General features: G+C 41.8%; 1 protein-coding gene across 3 annotated transcripts in view; it reads left to right on the top strand.

Annotated features, from left to right (window-relative positions):
• Positions 1–26,247, top strand: part of DNAJC5 (DnaJ heat shock protein family (Hsp40) member C5) — a 30,691-nt gene extending 4,444 nt beyond the window's left edge. The window contains exons 2-7 of one of the 3 annotated variants that reach the window (XM_021527310.3): positions 4,598–4,707; positions 10,228–10,295; positions 14,994–15,130; positions 17,352–17,565; positions 18,552–18,723; positions 19,417–26,247. In XM_021527310.3, the coding sequence (XP_021382985.1) occupies positions 15,024–15,130; positions 17,352–17,565; positions 18,552–18,723; positions 19,417–19,520 (597 nt within the window). In that variant the 5' untranslated portion in view covers positions 4,598–4,707; positions 10,228–10,295; positions 14,994–15,023 and the 3' untranslated portion in view covers positions 19,521–26,247. The remainder of the gene's footprint in view (positions 1–4,597; positions 4,708–10,227; positions 10,296–14,993; positions 15,131–17,351; positions 17,566–18,551; positions 18,724–19,416) is intronic. The other 2 variants (XM_021527309.2, XM_021527311.2) reach the window with 2 other exon arrangements.
• Positions 26,248–27,180: the final 933 nt, after the last annotated feature.

Genomic DNA, 27,180 nt, shown 5'->3' with positions numbered 1-27,180 from the left:
TGCACAGGGGTGCAAACAGAACGAGTCCTCTAGGCCCGAGTTAAATTAGCAGCTGCCATCTCCTCTTTCATAATCTGCTCAAGAGGTTTGTAAATGAGAATAGTTTCTCAATGAAAGATTAGGGCTCTTTATTTTTTTTTTTTTAATATACTTTAGTGTCATCATCTAAACTTTGTTGGGCAAATGGTTGAAGAAACAAAAAACCTCCTGGCATTTGATTACCTGTTAACAAAGCATCAATAAGGAAACTTTTTTTCTGTTTTGTGACATAAATCTGAATTCATTAACTGGTATTTTTGTGGTGATGGCTTCTGACCAATGAATGATGCAAGTAAACAGTTCAGTGGATCTGGTTGCAATGACAGGCAGTATCTAAGACCAGTGACAGAAAGGCACAAACCAGGGATCCACCAGCACCCCACATTTTCCCCTCCTGTCTTCAGGGCTTCCTCTTTCCTCTGAGAATATTTATTTATATATCTGAGCACTTACACCATCCTGCTTCTGCTTTGTCACAGGGAACTTCACAGTCCTTCCTTGGTTTCATCTGGGTCTTCCTAAAGTTGTGTTTGGTGTCAGGAATTCTGGAACCTTTGTGACTTTTAAGGAACAGTCTGTAGAAAAAGTGAAGGTACAGATTGCTCATGTTTTGCAGTGGGGACAGGAGAAGCCCAGAGTTCTCTGATGTCATTACAGTGACCTATTCTGCAGTTCCAAAAAGCAGAAACTCACAGAGGCCTTCTCTCTGCATTCCCAATTTTTGCCTTTAATTTTTTGGCTGTACTTCAAATTAAAATATTCTTTTCCATTCCATCTGCCATTACTTATTTTATATCTTAGCAGGTTTTTCTTTTGCTGTGCACTTTTATTTATGTCGGCCTTTGCCTGGGTCAGTTGTCAGAGAATTTTCTTTACATATCTGCTTCTCATGTCTTGAGGATTTAGGAACGTTTACTGGAATGTCCCTAAGTGGACATCTACATAATTAGTTTTAAAGCTCCTTATGGAGAGGAGGAGGACCTGGGATCCAAACTCCAGATGTTGTGGGCAGTTTCCAGTGGTAATATCTGCCATAATCTTGAATGTGTGAGGTGCAGGAAATTCCTTCTACCAAGGCTAGGCCCCACCAAATGAGATATTTGTAATTTCAGGTTGCTTCTGCAGTTTCCTGAGGGTAAGCAATTAAGAGATTATTGTTAAAAATATTTCAAGTAATGTCTTAATTTTCTTCTCTGTAGTTAAAAGGTCATCATGGAAGCTGATGCTCTTGCTTCTGATAGTTAGAAGTCCAGGAAGGGGAATGAGCAGACAAAATGGGATGTGTAAAGTCCTGTTCAGAGTCTGAACTGCAGTGTGCCTCTGGGAGACATGTGACATTGTGATAAAAGCAGGTGGAAGGGGAATAAAATTAATAAGTATTCATGTGCTTTTTCAAAGGCCATATGGGATCCCTGTGGAATCATCTGGACAGGGAACTGAAGCAATGCTGGGTTTGTTTTTTTTAAGATCTGCTCTAGTCCACATCCACCAGGGACTGGAGTTATCCCAATGCAGTTCCAGGTCAGACTGGTGACAGCTTTCACCTGACACATTGGACCCATCTGATAGACCTCACCTGACTTGATCTGTGTGGCATTTTGGGCAGAGGCCCTTGGTGGGTGTGGTGAGCTGGGGAAGAGGTTTGGAGTGGTTGGTGCGACCTTGGTTGGAGGTCCTGGATCCTACACTCTTCCCAGCACTCCCTGGCATCTCCTCACTTGCTGTTCTTGAGGAGGAGGGAGGGGACCACAAAATCCACTGAAACCTGAAGTGACCAGTTTCTGGGAAGCTATAACCAGAAATATTCCTGTTTTAGATTGAATTTAAAAGCTAGATTCAGTTGCTGTTCAGAACAGTGAATAGATTTAAGTTCCAGGTTCATTCTGAGCTGTTGTTCTTTGAGAACTTGAGGAATGTTTTCCATGTGATGCCTAACAACCTCTGTTGCACAGGACCCTGCTTTGTCCACATGTACAATTCTGAGGTGTATCTTGGAGTTCTTCTGGTCTGAATAGTGAAGGAAAAATAGGGTCTAAAGCATGACTTTTCTTTAGAAAACTTATCATTTTGGTGTTTGGTTTGGCAAATCACTGGTCAGTCAGTCCTTCTGAAGGCTGTCATGGTATTGCTGGGAAATAACATTCTTGCTTGGAGTAGACCATTTTTATCACAGGGCAAAACAAATGCCTGTTCTATAGAAGTATTTTTGTCTGGACAGTAACTAGTGAAAATATTTATTTTGTTCAATGAAGTCTAACTTTTTCTTTTCCTACAAAGTTCCTGATTTGCACGCTCTCTCACTTCATTCTTGTTGCACTTCTAAATTGGCACAGCATTGGCTCTTCAGAATTGACTTGGGAAAACCAGGCAGTCAGAATTAATCAGAAGGTATTTGGAAGGTGCACAGGGTGATTTCCCAAGCCTACCTTATGTTTCCCTGAATGCTTTGGACAACAGGGCCAGCAGCCAACGTGACTTTGTTATTGGGCCTGGCATGGAATATACGTTGTGTGCAACATCCTGGATGATGAAAACCCAGCATCTCTGTGCTCGTCCTGTAATGCACAACTCCTTACCCTGGTTTCCTGCAGCTTATCTAAAAACCACATTTCTTCCTGTGACTTTTTTTTTAATGTTTTCCATGTAAAGGCCAGGGAGTCATTGCTGTTAAAATATATCTGTAATGACTTTCACTCTTGCTGCTTTGAGGCTGTTTAAATGTGTAGATATGTGAAATACTATTTTTGAATAACCCTAAATGAGTAAAGGTGCTATTTTACAACTGATTTTGTTCCTGTTAAGGATCTCCAGGAGGACATACCCTTGGTTTGGGGAATACATGTCGGAATGACCCTGGTTTAACATTGTACTGATGGCTTCACATCAGGGGTGCAGGCAGAGTGAAGAGACATCTGTCACGCTCCAGTGTTAGTGAAAATCAGAGGGAGGAATAAAAACATCAGTCAAAAACTATGCATAGGTTTTTCTGACTTTATTATCAGTTATTTAGGTGGAAAAAAAGACTAAATGTGATGATTCCATACTTTGCTGAAACTGAAAGGCCTTGGGAATGGCCTTGGATTAAGTGATTAAATTATGCCCCAGTATAGTAGTGGCCTTTTGGTTCTAAGCCTCTGAAATGTGACTCCTGTCTGAAAACCTAGTGTATAAAATCTACATGGGTTCTAATTCTTGCCCAATTACAGTGTTAGAAAACTCAATTACAAATAAAGTCTGGATATGGTTTTTCCTGAAGTGTCAGGATTTCAACGTAAGTCTGTGGTCTGAAATACAAGCTGTGTCTTTGCTTATTAAATCACCAGCGAGTTAGTGGGAAAATCAGTAGGACAAATACATTGTTTATTGCCCTATTATTTCTAAATTATGGACTGGCTTTTTTTTTTTTTCTTTTTAAGCAGCCATGAAATACTGTTGCTAGACTGAGTGGTGGAACTGAGGACATCCTTCATCAGGCAGTCTGCAGATTAAATGTATGCAGAGTGAGAGAACAGGAGAAATAAATATCATTATGGTTTGTGGGGGAGTAGTATAAAATAAATCTTTTTGTTGGTGAAACCACACTGTATGGTTAGAAAATACCAAAGAGTTTGTCTGCTGTAAAAGAATGCCACTGAATAAAAGCTGGTTTTAATCCAGCCCTGTGATTTGTTTGGGTATTTGTAGCTGAAAGAGCTGACTCCATCATGCAGGGGGTGTGCTGGGTATCATTCTGGGGATATTATAAGAATGTTGTGACATTAGCATTGTATTCATAGGAATAAATTTGGGATCACTAGGGAATAAATGTATTCTCTACCTCAAGGTGCTTTCTTTTGTGATTTACTGTGCGTTTGCCCCTTGACATATGCTCTGGTTTAATTTGCCTGAGAAGAAACAAATATTTGCAGTGAAGGCATCACCTCTGGCATCACCCAGCCTTCCAAAGGAACTTGATTGTATTTTCCTCCCAAACCAACAAGTAGAAGTTTTGAGTAATACAAGCTGTGCTGCTGGTCAGTTCAGATTTTATTGTGGAATTCTGTGGTTTTAAGCCCTTTCATTCTTCTGAATGTCCACGTGCTGGGGATTTGAATGGGGCAGGTATGAAACTCATCTCATTGTGGCTTTTAGACCACTTTTTGTAACACCTGACACCACCCAGAGGGGAGAAATCTGTGGCATGAAGAATATCTTCCATGACATATATATATATATATATTTCTATATCCTGGAGATACTCTCTGGGGGTATTAGTTTGTTTGGGTTTGTGCTCACCCCTCCCAGTCATCAGAGGGGTTTTACCTACAGCCTGTGTCCCACTTCTAATCAGAGCACCCCTTGCTCCTGGTGATGTTTTATTGGTTTTGTTTTTATTTGGGTTTTTTTGTTGTTTTTTCAAGCCTAAAATATTTTTTACAGCACCGATTGCTCAGTTTCTGTGAGGAAGTGAAATAATCAAATAGTCTCTTCCCCACCCTCCACAAAAACTGGGGAAATACAGTTGAGCAATTAGGAGAAGTGAGGATCTTTAGATATGCTTAATTTTTTAATTTTGCAGAAGAAATAGTCTCTGGAACTAAAGCCTTTGGAACTTAACTGAGTGGATACATGTGCTGCTTGAATAATTATGCTTCACCTTAGGCTGGAGGACCAGACTGGATACAAGAGGTAAAAGTAAATGGGGGAGAGGGGAAGTTTACTTTCTGCCTGTATTATTAGATAAATAAGCTTAATTTTTAGAATAAAACCTAATATCCTGTGAAATAGGCTCTGACAGAGGCAGTGATGTTGGGTTCCTGGTAATCACATAAAGGCAATTTGGCTTTTTTGTTCCTGAGCTGGCTTCATGGCCATTTCTGGAAAATATAAAATCTCTGTTAATTCTGCTGTTCAATTCTGAAAATTTTGCCTTTTTATTCATAACTTTTTAAGTGGAAGATTTGTGTGCTTGGTAGAAGACAACCATTAAAGAGCAGAGATTAATAATCTGAAAATAGGTGAAGTTTCTCAAAAGGGAAGCACCAGAGTGGATAATTTCAGAACAGGGTGAAGATACAAGTATTGCCTTCAGTTCCTTTTTGCTTTTTAACTCATTGCAATAAAGTCTTAATTTCAAAGTCTTTAACAAAAACTGCTCATGATTGAAACTGCCAGTAGTGTCTATAGTGTTTATTTGATGACAAAGCAATTCTAACACCAAATTAGGTGTAAAATACTTTTGGTATATGTTTTGCAGTTTGTAGCGCCATACTTTTACATTATTTAAATGGTGTGTATTGGCAAACCCTCATTTACCTTTTAATCTGCCTCACAATTGATAGGAAAAGAAAACAGGAATGAACTTTTTTCCCCTCCATCTTTTACTAAGGTCCATGAGCACAGAGAGGAAACACCTTCCCCTGCCCTTCCAAATTAATTTCGGATAAATCTTTTTCTTGCCCTTTGCCAACCAGGTTGTAATTTGAAAGATGTGTTCCTTTCTGTTCCTTTTGTGTATCAAACTGCTTATTTGGCTTTTTTGCTGTTCTTTGTAACCTCACTTTGTTCTTCTTTTTGACCAGGCAAAAGCCTCCTGTGCTGTAAAAAGGGGCTGCTTGGATCAACATTGTCTCCTTAAATTCTCTTTTTGTAACAGTCTGTTAAGGGATTCATGTTTTGACAACTGATGTGATTTTCTCAACCTTTTCTTACACCAGCCAATAGACTTATGTTTTTCTTCCTATTTAAAAGCCTTTAGTTGTCTTATCTACAGATGTGACATAATAGTGTAAATCTCATTTATCCATCTCTTCCAAGAGTTCTTTTATATTTTAAAGGTTAGGCAATATCGATACAGTCATTAACAAGATGAGTTTTTTTTATTGATGTAGTTTATACAACCCACTTAGCAGAAATGGGGCTTTATATCTTTGAAGAAGTTGAAGATATTTCTTCAGAAAAGTGACATCAGTATCACTCATCACAGCAGGGAGTGTTGTGGCTGGTTTGTTCTAGTGAACAGTGATTCAAAAACTATTTATAGGGAGGAAAAATTAAGATTAATAATGAACAAAGCAAATACATCTGCTGATTTTTCAGAGATTTTTGACTAACTGAGTAAGAAGATGTGGTTTTTTATAGCCATGTGCAGTTTGTGATGCATTTGTGCACTCTGCCCAAAAAATACTGCGATGTCATAAACAATAATTCAATATTGCTAAGAGATTAAATAGGAGCAATGAAATCCTAAGTAGGGAATCCATTAACTCCACCCCCAAGGTTTTTAGAGTAATTATTTTAATTGAGGAGAGAGGATAGAAAATACAAATCTAATACTTCATCTTTTCTCCCCTTATATGGGAAACCTTTAGTAGGTTTGAGTCTTACTCTTGTGTAGGGTAAAAGGTTACAAGTCTTTATAACAGGTTGGTCAATCAGACTTAAATGGTTACATTTTAATCTGCTAAGCTCATTAGAGAAACAACACTGTCGCTGTAGTTAAGTTTGTCACAAGTTTCAGTGTAACCTCTCTTGCAGTCAGCAGTGCTGGATGTTACAGCATTTCAGACTTGAATTTAGCAGAAAAATGGTATTGCTCCAGATTTCAATTATTTAAAAGCTGTGTGTTTCTATTTTTCTTAAAGAACTCAGGAGAATTTAATGAAGTTTTTACTGTCACAGTCTTTCAGCGTTGGAGACCTGTCCTCTGCTCCCAAGGCAGATGGATTTGGACACAGTAAAGTTCTTTTTTTTCCAGGAGATGTGTGCATTTACATTAATTCCTTGGATATTCAGCTTTCAATCAGGGCTTATATGTTAAAACTGAAGGGTTTTATGGATATAAGATCTCTCACATGATCTTTATCATAAGGTCACAAACTGAATAGCAAAATTCAGCTAAAAGGCTTTTGTGCTGTGATATAAAAAATGTAAGCAATGCCAAAACACACTCTTGGATGCTTTAATGAAATATAAAATGTCAGTGCTCTGATTAATAGGTTAAAAATATTTATTTCAAGACAGCTACAGGGCAAAGAAAAGTGCTTTAAAATAGTAGTGGTCTTCTGTAGGCACTTGTTAGCCAGATTGCTTTCCCTTCAGCTGTTTCACATTGTTTTTCCAGTAATGATTCATTTTGCAAGTCATGTAGTCAAGAAGGGATGTAAAAATAAAGACTTCGGAGTTTCTATTTTGTATATTGATTTACTTAATTTTATTTACCTTACTTGCAGCCTTATTTCTTTAAATGCTTCCTAACTGTGATATAGTTCCTGTACATGGTGGAGATGGATTATGAAGCCATGTATGCTGAAGATAATTCCCCCTTTCTGGTAACAACATATGGAACAGGATGGGGACAGTTCTGTCAGTAGAATTTTTCAGTAAAAAGTGTTCTCCTGCATCTCCTAGTGGAGGCTTGAGTTCTCAAGAAACACACATGCTTTTTGTCCAGTAGAACTGAGAACACATGTGATTTCTGGAAGGGGAAGGCAGTATCTGTCTCTTGGTTAGAGGAGGAAAGGGTGCTGAGCAGATTTATGGTTCCAGTATCTGGGGAAGATACAACAGTATATAAATTGGATTCAAATTTGCAGGAGAAACAAGGCTGGAAGAGCTGGTTTTGCTATGAGCAAAATGGTTGCAAGGCCATGCAACCTCCCCCAGTGAATTTCTTCCTCAATGTTACAAAATTTACCACAGTTTTAATGTGTTGCTGAATTCAGTTTGCATTCATGTAGCTTTGCTTGTTTTTATCTTCATCATTCTTTAATATTTTTTCTTCTAATTTTCATACTCATTTCTTCAACAGTTATATATTCCTCTCCCCAGACTTCCTTCTTTCTCATGTGTGTTGTTGAATCTGGTATCATGCACTGATGTGGATTTTGAACACTCTTGTTCCTTTTCCAGCATCTGTCCTTTCATCTTCTCTGCTTTTGTTTGGATTGTGAATATCATGTAATAAGGAGGGAGATATTTACAAGTAATTACAAGACGGGTATTATGTAGAGCTCTGGGTCAGTGGATCTGGCCTGCTGAATAATGAGATTGGATGGGGAGATCAAAACATTCCTGAGTCACTAAATTGGAATTGCCACTTGCAACAGAAGCTGAGGGAGCGAACCCCTGGGAGGTGCTGGGCTGGCAGGGAGGATGCACTGGGGAAGGGAGGATGCAAAGTACCTGGCATGGGTTTCTCATGTACTTTGATTTTTACAAGAAGCAGTTTCCTTGGGAATTTATTTTTGTCTTGTTTGGTTATATTCAGCTGTAAATCAGGCTGCCTGCTCTTAATGAAACTTGGTATTGGCATAGCTGTGAGACTGAAGGAAATCTTGCTGCTTGCATCCAGATTAAGACAACACTTGATTGTGTATTTGGAGTCTCTTCGTGGCTGGTTATTATATATATATATATATATAAGTGCTGTAAAAAAACACTAACTTTTCTGCTGATGGAGTTTTGATGAGGCCTGGGCCAGGATCTTATATTTGAACCTTCTACCCACACATCATAGTATGATTTTGCATCATACATGCCCTGTTCTGACCTTGGCAGGATAGCTCATTTTTTCAAAGTACAGTTGTCTTCAAATTACATTTGGACCTTGCTTTTTTTCTCTGTTCTGCTAATATTATTTCCATAAATTGAACATAGTTTCACTGTCAACATATTTTGGATCTGGGCTTGCTGTCTGAAACAGAACGAGTGGCACAATTAGAGGTGGTCTTCATCTGGGTAGGGAGCCATCATTCTGGTTGCCAACACCATTAACAATCTGCAGCTTTTTATAAATGCTTAAATAATGTTCTTGTTGTGGGTTATTTTTAATGAAGAAAGCTGTGGGGAGAGAAGCTGGGAGCTTCTGTAGCTTCACAGAATAGGACATTTTTCCTTGGGGAGTTAGTCCAACCTCTAGTATTGCACAGGCTCTGAGTGGGAAAGTTTAACTCCCTGCCTTTCATTATTCAGGAAAAGTCCTTTGCTGGTCCCTATCAAAGGAACTAAACAGATCCATTAACAATAAGCTGATTATTGAGTTGTTGGTTGGTTCATTCATACCCACTTAGGGATGTGTTGCTGGATCAAGCAGCTTCTTACAGATGGCACCAAGCAACTGCAGTGGGCAGCAATGCCAGCAGCTGCCTGGGTGTATTCCCAACATCTCTGTTTGCCATGCTGGAACCTTCCAGCCCATGAAAGGCCTAATTATTAATTCAATGGGGAATTTATTTCTCAAGTGCATTCAGAGCTTGTTCTCTGAAAGCTGTTGAAAGGATTTGTATGACAATTAAGTGATGATTTGCCAGGTAAAAGCTGCTCTGAAGTTCCGCTCACAAGGTTTGTTGTTCAGTCATCTAATGCATAAATGACTTTGTGATTGGTAATGTGGTTTAGATGTGTCCTGGACCTGCTTAATCAGAAAGGTATTTTAATCTTTTGCAGTGAGTTTCCCTGATTTTTTCTGTAGTACTGTGTAGCATTTCCTAGGCTGCACTTTGCTCTGTTATTTCCATGGGCTGGCTGATCTGGAGCCTTGACTGCTGAAAGACAGAGTGTGTGCTGCTGGGTCATCTCAGGTTCTCTCCCTCCTTGTACACCAAAATGAGACTGCTTTTCATCTTCTTCAGGATGAGGGAATCCAAACTGGATGACACTGTGGTTTTCTTGATGGAAATCTGTCCTGGCAAGAGGAGCTGGTGCTGCTCCCCAGAGCAGGCTGTGCCTGCTGCTCCAGTGCCGGAGCTTGGGGTCTGCTGTGTTGGCTAAGCTGCTTTACAGTCTCTCTCTAACAGCACAGATTACCAAGACTTGAAAAACATGCTTCTTGTGTTCTCAGTACATATATTCACAAAGGCCTAAGTTGAAAAAGTCCAAAGTCTTAAACAGATAATGGTTATTAGAGTTTCCATGCAGTTGGGTAGATGTGTGTCTTTCCCATGATAAAGTTGGGGAAAAGAGACTGAAGCTGTGGTTCAAACCATAGAGGCCTTGTCTCCATGTTTTTAAATATTTGTAATTTATTTTGATAGTTTATCAATTCTAAAGACAAGTATTTACATTGTGGGGACTTATTTTGTACTTGTGGTACAAATATTTGTAAAACACTTCTGTGTTTTTACTGTCCAGTAATGTGATGATAATTTAGCAATGAATCCTCAATTTCAGAATTGGTGAACAACTGATTTGCTTTTATTTTGTCTTTAGGAGAATCAGTTTTAGAAGTGTGTGAAGATTGCTATCACTTACTTTAGAATTTTCAAAATAGACACCAGGTGAGTTCTGGATTTTTTTATTTCTTGTATCTCGTTTAAATACAAAATATTGCTGAGGAAACAAAGTTTCCTACAAAAATCTCTTACTACCTCAGGAAGCCAAGGCTAAAACACCTCCTGTTTTTTGTGGTAACACAATCTTGTTTATGCGTCTCTTGTCTCGCCTTTTAAAAAAATTTGTTTTTACTCCCTTGAAGAATACCAGATTGTCAGGACAACTCCAAGTGACTCTGAGACAGATGGACAAGATGTGGAAGCCAGTGGTGCTTTTTCCTTTCTGTGACAAATCAATATTTACTGAAGTGCTTTCAGGCTTGGTGTTTTTTATTTAGACTTTTACTGATAAATACTGGTTGGGATAGAATAATTCAATTTTAGATTAACACCTGTAGTTAATTTTCTGCACTGGAAATATCTTCAAAGCTGGAATCTTAGCTTTAAAGCATTGTATTTTACCACTTAGCAGCAATTCTTTGTGGACTCCAAATCTTTCCTAAAATATTCAAGTGCTTCTGTATAATAAAGTATCAACTAGACACTATTTTGGTAAGAGCTGGCAAAACATCATTTCCAAGTTGGACCATTTAATCATCTTTTAATATGCTCTTAAAACTGTAATTGTAGAGGGCTTGACATCATTCCTGATAGTTTGTCTTACAGATGTGTGCAGGGTTGGGCTGAGCTGGGACAGCAGCAGCCTCCTCCTGTCCAGCACTCCCAGCACTTCTCTGAGTCTGTCTGTCATTCCTTCTGGTTCTTATTTTCCCTTTTGGGGATTCCTCTGTTCTCTGTAATATTTTGGAAGACTGGGAGGATGTTGCGTGCTGGTTTTAACCCAACTCTTTTGCATACAATATCCATTAAGGTTAATAACCTTCCATTATCCTGTGCCCAGTGGGTATCATTCACTGTGTCAGCAGGAGGTGGATTTTCTCCTTTACAGTGGGATTTCACTTTCTGGATCAGCTGTTTCCAACCAGATTCCCTACACTGTGTGTAGACATTTCACTGTAATGCTGTGGACAGCACCTGTGTACACCCTTGTGTGTGAAATCACTCAGGGAGTGATTTCATTATTTTATTTAATTTTTAGGAACTTAAACTGATGAGTATACAGGCATTGAGAAAATTAGAATTCTGGAGATTGCTCCAGCTTCAGCTGGAAATCTTTAAAGCTAACCTTGTTTGGTGTTCTGTGCCCCTTTGGATTTTGATCAGTGGAGCTGAACAGCCACAACTCCTTCCTGGAGCAGCCTTTCCTCCAGCAAGGAAATTCAAGGGACAAGCAGTGCCTGTGTGACTTACACAGGGGCAGATGGGGAAAGTGGTACTGGAGTGTTACAGTTTCCAGGGTTTGTTCTGGAATAAATACTCAATGCTTCAGCCCTGGAGGGAGATGAGAAGAGCTGCTGTTAGTCTTTTTCCAGAGGCTAATGACACTCACATATTGTGGGTATTGTCCATGGAATGAGCCTTTCATCCCTTTATTTCAAGGTAGCTCTTCCTAGATCCAGCAGTGGTGATTCAGTATTGTCCCAAGCATCTGCTGTCTGTGTGAGCAGTGTCAGTACCTCCACCCTCCATTCTGCCACACAGCCCAGCATGTTTTCATGGAAAAATGTGTCCCACTCACTGCCAGCTTCCACTGAAGTTCTTTGCAGCATCTTGTAGTGGATCAGATGGAGTTTAATTCCTCCTTCTCTGCTTCTGGCCACCAGATCTGCTGTCAGCCTTTTCAGTGCAGACACTATTTGGGATGTTCTGTGAGTATTTAATTCCCTAAACTGGTGGAGAACTATTGATTTTTTTTTTCCCCTTGGCTGTAATAACACTTTGCCATTTTAATGAGTTAAATACAACTTCCAAAAGGGTCAGCAGACCTGGCAGAAACTAAGGTATCACCAGTTTCATGAAACTTGATGGGGTTCTTTAGAGAAGCTGAAAAGCAAATTAGTGTTTCTAAGGTTCAATTTTCCATGGATGTATTTAGAACATTAAGGCTGTCTTCCATAAATAACCTGCCAGGTTTAATCTGAGTCTTTTCAGTGAGGTGGTGCTGAAAGCAGTTGCCTGTTGTGGTAGAGCTGACTGAGGCAGGATGCTGTAGTACTCAGATGGTTAAACACTCTGCTGGGTAATCCAGGAGATTACCTTTCTCCAGAGCCTTCCCAGAGAAACCTCTTCAGGGCATCCTGCTTGGTTAGAAAAGGGAGCAGATGGCTTGTTGCTGCTGAACACAACAGTTTTTAAAAATACAGGGCAGCTTTCAGGATTGTGAATTAGAGCCACGTGTGAAAACAGCAGAAATTATACCTGAGTTTAGGAGAACTTGGAACTTAAATAACTTGCACCTTTACTGTCTGTTTCATAGTTTAAAAGCCAAAGGTTGCATTCCTACTGATAATATTCCTCTGTTCCCTTAAGGAAAAAGCTTCCCAGATGAATTCCCATCACTGCCTTGCCCTTCACTCTTCTGCCAAGGCCAATGTGTCCATTTCATACCAGTTTGGAGAAATAAATGTTAACATCCCATTAGACCAAGCTGTGGATCCCCAGCACTGTTCAGATGGAAGCAATTAAGGATGCAGCAGTGTGGAATTGTATCCCTGTGCCTGCAGACTGACTGCCTGGGTCAAACTGAATTCATTTGTATTAAACAAATTGGCCCTAATTGAACAGTGCAGATTTTGTTAAGCAGAACATGGTGTATGGCTGTGATCTGCAGCATCTGTCACCAAGGCCACGTTGGATTGATGTTACAGGAAGCTTGTTATGCTTAAATAGAGCTGCAGCTTTTAGCAAAAATGTCCATAATGACCTGGAACTCCTGTTTGAAGCAGTATCTTCTTCAGAAGAGCTAAATCAACATGTAAAATTACACTCAGGATGCTTTTTTTTTTTCCCCTCCTGACTTCTCAGATCCCTGTCCAAGAGCAGTAGTGACAGACACTCCTTGGAGGGAGCTGCTGGCAGGGACTGGTGTGCTGGAGCTGCAGGGAGGTTCCAGGGAGGGTGGGAGGAAGTGATGGAGGAGCTGAGCAGGGAGCCTGGGAAGCAGCAGGATTAGGTAGATTATCAGAGGCACGTCAGATCATCAGTCTTTGACCTCAGCTCTGGGGCAGAGGGGGCTGGGAGGCTGCCTTTGGGAAAGGCTGGCCCAGGGGGTGATGTCTGCTGTGTGCCTGCATGGAGGGTTTCTTTCCTGAAATATGGTTTTCCTTTCCCTGAATCGGATTATGCCCAAATAAGTGAGTTGTTTGTGTTGTGTCTTGTAGCACTCAGTAATTTTCTTCCCATACAGAAAGCTTTTGGTACTGAACAGTGTCTTTGAAAAGAAAATATTTTTTTCTACCCACACATTCACCTTCCAGATTTGGGGTGTAATTTGAATTTTTAGCCAGAGAATTGAGTTTAGACAAATTATTACAAGTAATAATAATTTATAATCTCCTATAGAAGCTTTAAATTAAACTGGGTAGACTTGCCAAAGGCTTCTTGAAGGAGATGAGAGTTTGCATTCCAGTTAAAACAACTGGACCTGGTGAGCAGTGTTTAATGGATGTAAAGTCAGAGAGGAGCAGGGTCTGAGCTGAACAAGACAGTGGTGATGTCTCTGTCCACATCCTTATCACTTGGTCCCCCTTGTGTGGGTGTGACAATTCCCATGTGTTGGGAGAAGCAGAGGTGTGGTCACAGCTCCACCCAGGCAGTGCAGGGGGTGAGGGCTGAGGGCGTTGCTTTCAGCCAGCCTTGTGAAAGCTGAGGTTATTAATTTGTTGTATAAGACATAGGGTTAAATTAGAAAAGTCTGCTGCTTTAAATATCTTTTTCAAAGGCTGCATAATCTGGTGTGGGCTAATTGTAATGACATAATCCAAAAATAGCCAATAGTCTTTTCTTGGATGCTCATCCTGGCTGCAGTTCTGCAGCTAAAGAACAGCAAAGCTGATCTCCTCAGGATGGGAGAGGGCAGAACCAGATCTGGTCCTGGCATGGCACAGGGGACACCTCTGGGGTCTGTCACATTTGGATGTGAGCAGGAGGTTAATCCATGTTCAAGTAGCATGATTTTAACTAGAATGCATGTTAAATGTTGGATCCACAACTTTAAATTATGAGAGAGGGGATCTTCTCTCTGGGCAGACATTCCCTCTTTCCTTGTGCTGGATTTGTCTAAGGATTGTTTGACCTGGTGCAGTGATAAAATAGGGGAGTGGGATTTGGGAGTTGTGGAGAATGTTTTGGGTTTTTTTTTTTTTTTTTTTTTTTTTTTTTTTTAATGTAATTTCTGAAATATAAAATACAAATAAAGTCAGTTACTCTTATGCTAGTGTGGTGCAAAAAGGCAGCCTCAACAGCAATTTTTCTGTTGCCATATTGATTTTTATAGGTATAATCACAAATAAATTATCTTAATGTTAAGACTAAGAAAGGAGCTGAAGTGACTTGAGAGAGAAGAGTTGAGTCTATACAGTGGGGATTCAGGGTGGCTGTTGTGCCAACAATGCAATAGTTGTTTTCACTGATAATTCACTGAATTTTATAACTTTTTACTTTCCATGCATGTAAAGAACTTTTTCAAAGCACATTTTATAAAAGCTGAATCTTGACGTGTAGATTCTGTTTCTGAGGATGATTTGCTTCAAGAGGTTGTTTTTTCCTTTACTTAAGCATTTCTTAACCTGTGTTTTTTTGCAGGGGCCAGTTCTCTCCTCAGGTTAGCTCAAGATGGCAGACCAGAGGCAACGCTCGCTCTCTACCTCTGGGGAGTCCTTGTACCACGTGCTGGGGCTGGACAAAAATGCCACTTCAGATGATATCAAAAAGTCTTACAGGTAAAACTTTGAGTTTTATGCCTGTCCCACTAGCACAAATGGCTTTAATTCAGTGTTCAGCAAATGGTCTATTTATGTAGGAGCCTCAGCTGTTTTATTTAGACCTTTTGCAAGAAAAATATGTGGGAAAAACAGGTGAAAATGTGGTTGCTTCTTGCAAAACAGGGTGTGAAAACATGCCTAGGCTTTAAATTTCTCCATGTTCTATCTAGTAAGTTAAATTCTCAAATGCACAGTGTCATTCTGAAAGGTCCTTGCCTAAGTTTGAATAGAATTTTGAGACTGTGATCAGAGTTAAACTCCTCTGTTATGTAGATTTGTATCTGTCTTAGGGGTACCACAAGTGTGCAGAACTGCCCTGCTGCCCATCATTTCCACTTCTGGCCCAGGGAGATGGAGATTAAAGATACAAATAAGGATGAAAACAGAGCATGAATGATTACATTTTCCTGGAATTCTGTTTAAAAGTTCTTGGTTTTTTTGTGGAGTTGTTACTTTAAAAGATGATTTTTTTTTTCTGTATCCCTTTCCTGAAGAGTTGGATACATGAAGTGGCTTCATACTAACCAATTAAAAATTACAAAAGAAAGTCTTGTAACATCTTCCTTTCCATAAATCTGCTTAAAGGTAATTGCTGCTGTGACCAGTGGCAGTATGTTTGGATTACACTAGGGGTCAGCATCATCTTTCTGTGAGGATACTCATTGTAAAAATTGTTTTCCTTTAGTCTTTATCACCAAAGCTTTTTCCTTTCCAAAGTTACATGATGGCAACTATGTGGTGAAGTCTATAAATAAACCAGGTCCACAGATTCTCAAAAATTAGCTTTATCTTCCTAAAAGCTTTAAGTGGGAGTTTGAATAGTTTATCTTCAAGCAACTGGAAAATAATTTTACTGTCCTGGGGAAAATACTGTGATTTTTTTCCTTTGGAGGAACAACACCATGAGATGAGGGGTGAAATGTAGCTGCTTCACATTTACCTGAACCTTCAGCTGGTCTTTTTTTCTCTGCTGCCCCTTTATCATGTTCAGTCTGAACATCCTTTGCTGGCCTGGGGGCTGTGGGGTTTGTGTACATGTAGGAAATGGGAAATAAAAATATTTAATTATTGAAGCCTGACTAAGCCCTTTCCAGGTTTATAAAACTTCCCTGTGATTATTTCAGCATTATTTCAGCCCTCACTGAGGCTGGAGCACAAGTGGCAGCTGTGGACATGATTTACTGGAGCAGCATCATGCACAGTGAAGTGTCCCAGGGGCACACTCGGGCTGGATTTAAATGCTGTGAGGTACTTGCAGGCACATCCAAGTGCTTGCACACATCTTTGTTTTATGTTTGGCTAAACATTTCCCCACTGCAAAGCTGACATGTAATTGTCTGCAGACTCCTCCTGTCTTTCTCATATACGTGACTTTGTGGTCATTTTCTGTAGGAGGACAAGTACCTTTTGTGGTGGAGGAGAACTGCCAGCATGTGGCTCCGTGTTATTTTTCTATTTGGGAGCACGTATTTTCTCTTCATAAGGAGGTGTTTAGCCAGTTGTTTCTACTGATGTCTGTAAATAGCTTGGGCCATGTGAGAGCTAGCACATTTATCAATGCTTTATCTGTTTTTTTTTGTTATTTGTAAGAGATCTAGCCTGATTAGGGGAGGTAGGTTGTGATTTCCTGATGTCTCGAAACTCAGAAGTGTTTTCTATTCTAGCAAAGCTTGAACTGAAAAGTACTTTGTTCCTGCACAGGAATTGGTGAATTAACCACAAGTGATCGTGTGTTCTATTTTTATATTCAGACACTGCAGAAGCAGCAGTTCAGACACTCTTCAAGTAGCTGTGGCAACTTGCTTTTATTTACTCTTTGGTGCTATACCTTAGACTTGTGGTGTGTCTTTGCTGTAGCAAGAGCAAAACTTACTGGTGGAAATTGCTGGAGCTGAGGCCAAACCTATTTTATTCAATGTCTCTTATTTTTTTCCATTGGATTTCCGAGGGTCAAATCCAACAGTCTGAAGTCAATCCTGTGAACTAAGCAAGACACTGCTGTAGCCTTTTATTATCATCTAAAGAAGAATCATCAGGGAAGTCGAATCACAGATGAAAGAAAACAGTTGCAACTTAAAAGTCTCCCTTGAATGGCAGGCTACGGAATTAGGAAAAAAAAAAAAAAAACCAAAACAGGAACCCAAACACCAGGTTTCATTCTCTTTTTTTCTTTCTGCAGGAAACTGGCATTGAAATATCATCCTGATAAAAACCCTGATAATCCAGAGGCAGCAGAAAAATTTAAAGAGATCAATAATGCCCATGCAATATTGACCGATGCCACAAAGCGGAACATTTACGATAAGTATGGGTCTCTGGGGCTCTATGTAGCAGAGCAGTTTGGTGAAGAAAATGTGAACACATACTTCGTGCTGTCCAGCTGGTGGGCAAAGGTAAATAAAAGGGCACAGGAGTTAGTCTGGATTGGTATTGGAAACTCTTAGAGAGCTCCATTTGATAACTGTTCTTGGTTTTACCTTTGAAAATTGTTTTTCAAGGAACTTCCCATGATAGAAGTCTAATAAGCAAGACATGGGTTACTAATTGAAGCTTGGACTCTTCTAGTGGATTTAGAAGAGACAAGAATTTGGGGGTTATTCTCTGATAATATCTGGCCAATATTTTTGCAGAATGAGTTCTGACTGTGAACTTGGGCTCACTGAAAATTTTCTTACATTTCATTGCATGGGTCCATTTTTCTTCCCTTTGCCAGCATTGCCTCCATCTCTTGATCCCCTAAGGACAACAAGAATTATATCACCATGACGGTTTCTATCTGTAAAATTATTTTTTTCAAACAATTGCACAGTGACCTATAGGAAGACTTTAATTTAGCCCATTATCATTGTGATAAGCACATGGGAGACCTGGCTTGTATGGAGCTGCTGTGCTCCATATGTGCTGGGAGCATCAATCCTCAGCCATACCCCCAGCCTTGGGCTGCTCCAAGTCCCTGCTGTAGGTACATCATGGCCTGTGCATCAGCTGGTACAGCTCAGTCTTTTCCAGGGTTATTTATGCAAGTTACAGCTTGTCCTGAACTGTTGTACCCCTGGATTTTAGTACAGATGTGCTTATTAGACATGTACCTTCTTCCAGATGCAGCAAAATAGTCCACTTAACTTAAATTGTAGAAATTACTCAGGCAAACCAGGCTGGCAGTATTCACCTCAGTGTAAAATGTGGAGAACCATAGCCACTTTTGCACATAATTTGAAGTATTTCTCAGAGATGAAGTGCAAAACTGTAGCTACTAAGCTCTGCTGCTGGACTGGTGTGGTTTTGCCCTCTGATTCTGTATCCAAGTCTTACAAACTCTGTGGTTCATGGCACAGTAGACACAGGGTATGACTATTTCTGTGTTTTCTGTCCTCTGCAGGCCTTGTTTGTGTTCTGTGGGCTCATCACAGCCTGCTACTGCTGCTGCTGTCTGTGCTGCTGCTGTAATTGTTGCTGTGGGAAGTGTAAACCCAAACCTCCTGAAGGCGAAGAGCAGGAATTCTACGTCTCTCCAGAGGACTTGGAGGCACAGTTGCAGTCAGATGAAAGGGGTAGGTGAAAATGCTGTGAGCTTTCTAGGATGAACATCAGTCCCCGCTGGAGTGATCAGTGAGCTGGTTGAGGAGAAATCAGGTCCTGGGGTGTGGATGATGAGCAGGGAATGTTTGTGCCACGAGACTCTGCTGACACCAGAGGTAAAGTTGCTAAAAACACCTGGAGGGTCTTCACTGAACCTAGCTGGGATCAGCTTCGGAGCAATCAGTGGCCATCATTATGTTCCTTCCACATCCTGGGGTAACATACGGACCAGCCATGTGGGACTGCAGAAGGGGTCCTTGTACCCAAAGGCTGGGGGTGTCAAGGCAGCTGTAATTGTGTCAGGTGTGGAAGTGGCACTGCTACCCTTGTAGCTCTAATATTGAGCTATTTCTGCAGGATTAAGCCAGTCATTTAAAATATTGTAGAGCCTTGTGTATGCTCTGATGACATTTTTAATGGGCACTGCTGAATGGTGGGTGAGGATCAGCTGCTTTTACAGGAAAAAGGAAATGATAATAAACATTCCAGATGTAGAATTGAGGTGAGCACTGTTGTGTGCACGCTGAAAATCAGGGAATTAATATCATACTCCTAAAGGAGTGTAAAATGGTGTTATCAGAGGGTTGTAGGGAGATGTGCTTACCAAAACATACAGTGCTGTGTTTGTTCCTTGGTGTGCTAAGTCTTTTGTCTTCACTTTTCAGAGGCCTCAGATGCACCTATTGTGATACAGCCAGCATCAGCCACAGAGACAACCCAGCTCACAGCTGACTCTCACCCCAGCTACCACACTGATGGATTTAATTAAGTTAAGGAAACACTGTCATTAGAATGGATAAAAAAAAAAATACATGGCCAACTCAACACTAGAATCATGAACATTAGAAGTAGAGAACGGGGAGGGGGAATAATTCTGCCACAGTAAGAGGGCAGCTTTCCAACCTGCCGAAAATATTTTGTAATCCCTTCAGCCTTTTGTCACCTTTCAGTGTCGTATCTTGACGATACGTGAAGTGCTGTAGCATGCAGTATTTAAAGCAGTTTAGCTACGGTCTTATTTGTTTCCTTTCCTTTCTTTTTTTTTTTTTTCTCCTGTTTTGTTTTTTGTTTTTTTATAGCATGTATGGAGTTATGTTAAATGTCTGTGGTGTAACGTATTGAGTTTTCACAATATCAGTGCGATGGAGACATTCTGCATTTTAAGCAGCAGTACTGGCCTAAAAATGAGATTTTAAAAGTGTCACAGAAGCCACTGCTCTTCTGTACAGCTGAGCTGTTGAAGACCTTTAGAAGTTGAGGATTTTAATCTTGAGTGCAACAAACCAATTCTTTCATTCCTCCTTCTATTCCTGTGTTATTATCTAAGCAAGTTTACAAAGCCAAGAACCAAAAAATGCCAGTCCTGCAGAGCTGGAGTCCTCTCTAATGCTGGTTCTCAGCTTAAATAAATCTACCTTGAAAAATAAAAAGGGAGAGTTGCCAATCTTTGAACAGTAAATTGATCAGCTCGTTGTGTATGAGGCGTTCTCCAGTGACAATGGAACCAAAACCAACTGGGAATGGGCTCCTGTGGTGGTGGCAGTGGGATTTTAACTCCAAGCACAATTCTGTTTTGATTTGAGTTCAATTGTTTTCCTGTAATGCTAAAGACCAAATAGTGCAGCTTTGTTTCTGAATGCATGAGAATCATAAAGTGAAACTGGTTAACTGGCTCTCACTGAGCAAATGGTAAAATGCAGACAGTAGGCAACAGCAGAAGTGTTTAAAAACAATTGATGTTTAAATTTTGTTCTAATAATTTGAGACTTTAATAGGCAAATGGGATATTACATGTCTTTTTTTAAAGCTTTTATAATACACTAACCCTTTAATTTAATGAACATTTTTGGGGAGTACTTAAATGGGTTTTAAAGAACAAACCATCTTTCTTTGTGTTTATATTGTATAATTTGCACATTGTCTTGCATTTAGATTTGTTTACACCAGTGTTTCTCTTTTCTTTGGAACAACTATATGGAAACCACTGAAAGGTTTCCTGTACTATTTTGAAACCAAATCAAGTCTGAATTCTGTTCTAGAAACTGTGGTTTACTGAGGTTTAACTGTTAAAAAGGCATTTTAGGCAGCTGCTGAATTACTGGTGTGTTTTATTGTCAGTAGTCCTGCTTTAGGTGATCCAGAGTCAGATCTAGAACAGCTCCAGAGAACCCACACTTGGCACTTTCAGTGGGTAATTATGGCTTCATTAATTTTAATCATTACAGTTTTATATCACAATGCCTGTACTGTCCCTTGTACCCCCATCCCCCTGTTTTCCCCTCTTTCTGTGGAGGGGCTGTTGGCACCTTCCCCCCGTGTCTGCTGCTCCCTCACCAGCTCCAGGTGGTGCTTTGAAGGAGGGTAAAGATCCATTGGTCTGCATAAAGACTGCCAGGAAAGGACAGGGACCCAGAGAACTATTCTGAATATATTTTCCTGCTGTCTTTGCATGAGCAACATGAAATCTGCCATGAAACCATGTTAAACGTGCTGGGTAGGAGAACATGTTCTCCCCATGGTCTCAGTGCTCAGTGAGGAGTGTTTGCACACCCAGACTTTGCTGTGGCTGTTGGTACAAGCACATATTCACCTGCATGGGAGCTTGCTGCAGATCAGCATGATTTTAGTACCATATCCAGCCCCCAAAATTCCCCAAAAAATCTGTTACTTTTAATTAGGGGCTCAATTTCAGCAGCACACTCCTTAATTAATTTCTTCTTTGTGCATAGTCCTTACAGACCTGAAATGTGGGGGTTTAGTGCAAGATACTTTTAATTTTTCCTGACTTGGATAACTTTGAGGACATTTATGTATGATTTGGCTTGAGGTCCTTATTTAGTTAATGTCTTTCTTTGACCCCTTGGAACAAAAAGCCATTTTTAGGCTTAAACCCAGTGTCATTTTGTCTATCCTTGTAGATTTTGCCTGAAGCCTGTTCTTGGTGTAGAATTGCACTCTGGAATATGGCGGGGCATGTGCAGGCTTTGTCCTCTCCACATTCACTGGTTACAATTGCCTGTATCTGCAAATTGTGTTCTTGGTACAAAAAAGAAAAAAAAAGGTACTTAGGTTTTTTGGCTTTGTAAATAAGTGTGGCTGAGCAGAGCAAGTCAGTGAATGAGGGAGGGGCTCTTCCCTGGGAGCTGTTTCATTCTTTGTCCCTGTGTTCATCTCAGTGGATAACACAGAGATGGTTGTTGGGTGTTGCTGTGCTGCAGAGCAGCTTTGCCCCCAGTGCTGGGGGCTGGTTGTCACTGTTAATTTGGAATAATGCTCTTATTTCTTAACCTCTCTGGGCTGTTTCCACAAAAGTAGAGAGGCTGGTGGGAAGTTGTGGCTCCGGGGAGGTGTGTGACACACCTGGAGTCACTGCAGACTCCTGACAAAGGAACTGAAGTGTGGGCAGCACATGAGGACCAGAGGCAGAAGAGTTATCTGTGGGGAAAGATGACATCCAGGATAAGTTTGCAGTTTTGGATCTTTGCTTAACAAGGGATGAGTTTGGAGAGAGACTGCTTTCCTGTTGGTTCTGTCTGTGGGTGGTGTGTGAACAGGAAATGAGTCTGTTACATGCCAGAGTTATGTTAGATGCTCCAAGGGAGACCGTTCTGAGATCTCAGTTACAGGGAATGATGGGAAAACATAATTCTAGAGGAATATTCATGTTTTTTGAAGCTGTTTCAAGTTTGCCCATGTTACTGCCTAATCTCTGAGTTTAGGATCGTTGTGTATTAGTGAAGTTCTTCTTCAACTATGTAAGGAAGTGATTTAAACATTCCTTCTTTAAAGCCAAAACCATGTCATGACACATAAGTACATTAATGCCCACTTTTCCCCTCTTGGAGGGAAGGTGCAAGAGTACCTTGGGCTGTAACACGAGTTGCACTTCATAATGGCCAAGTAGAATCCTAGTAATGCAAAATTCTATTGGGAATAATGGTTTAAAATTTGACAGAGAAGCTCAGACAGGATTTCTGAGCTTGGGCAAGGGGAGTTGCAGCATCCCAGTGCTGCAGCCTGACCTGGCTTAGTGCAGAATGTTTCCCTCCAAAATCAAGCCTGACCACTGTCCATTCTGTTCAGCGTGTTGCCAGAATTAAAACTTGAGCTTGGATTTTATTTATTTATTTGTTTCTTTAAAGTTGTATCATTTGTAGAAGTTGCCTGAGTCCTCCATTCCAGTCGTTCGGCCGCCTCCATCCAGCTCCTCCAACCTCTCCAGCACTGATTTCCTTAGCACTTGTAGCTCCATTGGGGTGAATCCCATCTGGAGAGTTTGGTGTTCAGGATAGTGATTAATCCCTGTGTTGCATGGAGAGCCATTCCTACCTTAGGTGAGGAGGGAAAGCTGCTGCTGAGAGTGCTCAGGTGCTGGCTGTCCCTCCTGGCTCATGGAGCTGCTGGAAAAGGAGGTGCTGGATCTGTCCTGCCCATCCTCCCTAGGGATGGGAACATCCTAAACGCACTGTACTGAAGGGGCATTGCACCCCTTAAATGCCAGTCTCATTTTGTTAGTGATATTTGTAGGAAATTCTTAAATATTTATCTGTATATAAATTTATGTGAGACCTTGGTGGCATCCCATAGGGTGTCGGTTTTTGCTGGTCCCATGCAGTGGTGTTTTAGAGCCATGTTCCCTTTTTAGTCTTCTTTTTAGATTTGTAGTATTTTTAAAACTGCTTTAGATATTAGCACTCCTAGTGTTCTTAAAGTGGGATCCTCTTGGAGGTTTGGAGGGGCAGAACTGAGGAGGAGGGCTTGGGCATGGCACAGAAACACCCAGTCCTGCAGCAGGGCTGTGGTTGGGGGAGTGCAGCTCTCCAAACCCTTCCTGTCAGCCTGTAAACATCTCACACAGGTGTAACCAGGGCAGGAGCCTGACAGAAAAGCTATTCCTGTCCCATCTGTGAGGCAGTTTAGTGGTGTGGGGGGGACACCTGTGCACTCTGAGGGACTGTTCTAGAGCATTTGTACCATGCAGGCTCCTTGAGAGAGGCTCCTGCTTCTCTCAACTACTTTGTGCCCTTCCTCTGGTGCCCTTTGATCTTTTTGCCAAGTTCTGGATAATATAGGAAATTTATGCTGCAGGTTTTTTGTACCCAGTGCACCTGTATCTTGGCATCATGTTTAACAGGTAACTCTGGCAGGGTGGTCAGGGCAGTTTGCAGCCCCCACGTCGTGTCAGTAATTCTGAAAGGTGTTTAAATGCATTAATCTTGGAGCACTGAACCGTGACCCGCCCCAGTAATAGTTTATAGTGTCAGGTCGATATAAACTTCACATGCTTCAGCATCTGGTGCTGCTTCTCAGTATTCTAGTGGAGATCATCTAGTTTGTAGTGTCTCATTGCACCAACAGCTGCTTAAAATCTTTCAAAAGAATTGTAGCCAGTAGCTCACCAGGTGGCAGGAAATTTGTCAGTGTTCAGCTCCCACAGGATCCATGGTCCCCTCCACGAGCTGCCTTTGGAGGCTTTCTGGGACTGTCTGGGACTCAGCAAGACTGCAATTCCTGTGTTCTTCCAAGAAGACACTTCCTTTACGAGGAGAAGCCACAGGAGGGAAGCTGGCTGTCTGATGTTTGCACAAGCCAAATGCCAGAAATCTGGAAGACGAACTTTCATTATGCCAATGTTATGTGCACAGTTCATTTTGGTGTTAAAAGGATAGATGCTGGGAATTTCTGGTGGTTATATATATATATGTATGTATATGTATAGAGGAAGCTCTTATATAAACTGGCTGTTCATTCCCGAGTGCTGTTGTCTTCTCTGCTCCCTCTCCCAACCCTGTGGGTGTTCTCTTGCAGTCTGTGAGCGTTTAATTGTCAAACCATTCCAAAAATTCAGCAATCTACTTGAATTCCATGAGCTGCCCCTTGTCCCAGCTCCTCTGGCTGGAGCAGAGCTCTGCCTGCTCCAGCTTTCCTTAGGACAAGAGAAGGGAGAGCTGGCAGAGGGCACAGAGGCAGCTCTGGAGTGTCTGAACTTGTGCAGCTGGCACGTGGGGTGTTTAGATGTGGTTAATGTGCTCATCACTGAAGCTGTGATAGAGCACATGGATTTGGGTTTTTTCCCTGGTTTTCACCACATTGGACTCCCTGGAGCGGGACTGGGTGAGCTCACAGAGCAAGGTCCACCCCGTGCTGAGGGCGTTGGCTGCAGCATCACGTGTGTGTATGTATGTATATATGCACATATGTATATATTTATACAACAGGTGTGCACCTTGGGTTTTTCTTTGGTGGTAAAAACAGGAGATTTGGCTCCAAGTAGTGCTCTGAACTCAGCCAGACAGGGGGAAGGTGTGAGTTTTGTGTGGCCACAAATGTGCTTCTTTGCTCTCAGCTGCAGGAAAACCCAAACCCGACCTGTGGGGTTGAGGGACTGGTGAGGACATGGTGAAGGAGCCTGTTGTATAAATAAATGGGTCCTAGGAGCAGGAGAAGCATCTCCTGCTCCCTACACCCTGCTTGGGGAGTTCCCACGTGGGCAGCATGGGGTTTGCACGGCCAGGCACTGTCCCTCCTCTTGCAGGTTGGTTCCATAAGGACTTGGAGTTCTGAAATTCCTGCACCTGAAGCTGGCAGAGATCCATGTGAAGGCACAAGGGTTGTGGCTGATGCACATTTGAGTCCCACCATGTCCCCCTCTAGCTATGCTGGATAGAGTCACCACCGCCCTCCTCCTCAGGCTGTTCCTGCCAGGGGCTGTTCCTGCCACACAGAACACCAGGGGTTCCTGCTTCACGGCAGAAATGGGGGAATATTGGGGAGATTTTTACTGCTGGCACCTCTGAAGTTCTGTTTGTGACCATCACGGTTGCTGAACTCCAAGTTTGCCAATTCCAAACATGCTGTTCCCGTGCTGGATGCTGAGCTGATCACTGTCATTCCTTCCTCCCTCTCATCCCACCGTTGCCTGCCTCGCCGGGGCGGGGTGTGGATGGGTCGGTTGGTGTCGCCGCTGACATCCCAGGTGGTTTATGTTCATTTTGCATGTGAGCAAGGCCCTGAACTGTGTAATTCCTCATGGGGTTTTTTCCTGGCCCCTTTTTGAGCCAGAGGGAGCTGAAGATGCCAGGAGACATGTGCCTGCATTTGCACTGCACTTCAACTTGGGTGGGGGTGGGGGATAGAGAGAGCCCATCTTTAAAAAAGAAAAAAAATAGTAAAAAAACCCCAAACCAAACCCACCACAATCGAGTATAAATGCATCTGAGAAGCAATTATAATATAGACATATATCTATTTTGTTATGTTACTAAAGGACCATACTTTGAGTTGTCTGTAAGTAGACGTGGCTGTCTGAACTTCGTGGATTGTAACACTCGATACTACTGAGCTCCTGTACATACCCGCGGTGACGGCAGAAGGAATTATTTTCTGTTTTAGCATGGTAATTTGTGTCTTGTATGTCCAAATATAAACTAAAATAAAGATTGCTAAGTTATCGGAAACCACTGTTGTAAAATAAATGTTTTCAATGCAGAAATGCCCATCGGATTTTTCTTTCTTCATTTGCACGCTGGAACTCAGCACAAGAGGGAGGGACTGTGGGACAGGGTGAGGCTGGCTGGGAAGTGGGAGGTGGGAGAGGTCACCCGTCCCTGGGGTGAGCACTGGGTGCTGGGTCCCTGGGGCAGGAACTGCAGCCACTCCCCTGTACCCCTCCTGCACCCACTGAGGGGTCTGGGCTGGTTTTGAGCCTGAAAGTCCAAAGATCTTTATGTGATGCTGGAGCCTGGCAGGTGTTTGGGGTGTAAATGTGGGTTAGAGTTGTTGGTGGGGTGGGAATTGTATGCAGGGCTGAGGGAGGCAACAGGGGCTGTCTCTGCTGTAAAAATACCCTTTTCTGGAGAAACTCAGCTTATTGACACTGGGTTTGCTCCTGGTGTTGCTGGTAGAGAGAACAAAGATGAGTGGAAGATATGCTGTAGGAGCTGTGAGACTGATCCAAGCCAAGGTGGGGACTAAGGCAGCAGAAATCTGTCCTGCCCCCAAGCCTGTGATGACAGTCCCTGCTGCAGTGCCACGAGCGGCTGTTCTGACCCTGGGATGTTCATTTTGGAAAGGTGAGTTCTGCATTTGATGGAGGTGAGCATAAAATTGTGTTTTAACTTGGGGTTGTCAGGTTGGACAGGGCTTTAAACAAACTGATCTAAAGGGAGGTGTCCCTGCCTGTGGCCCGTGTTGCTCTGGCAACACCAAAAGCTTCTGGAGCCAAGCAGCCCCTCTGGAGAGGCAGGAGTGGGGTGCAGGGTCAGGCCAGGTTGGGTTCAAAGCTGAGACCAAGCTGCTCAACTCGGGCATGTGCTCCTCACCACTTCCCTGCACTCCTGTTTTGGCATGGTCTGATCTTTACAGTGATCTCTGTCCCAACCCTGCAAGTCCTGTCCCTTCACTGTCCCCTCTCTGATGTCCCCAGGGTG

This window comes from Lonchura striata, chromosome 17 (assembly GCF_046129695.1).
Source record: "Lonchura striata isolate bLonStr1 chromosome 17, bLonStr1.mat, whole genome shotgun sequence".
Taxonomy (NCBI): domain Eukaryota; kingdom Metazoa; phylum Chordata; class Aves; order Passeriformes; family Estrildidae; genus Lonchura; species Lonchura striata.
Note: the sequence above shows the minus strand (reverse complement) of the source record. Positions and strands in the feature narration are given on the sequence as shown.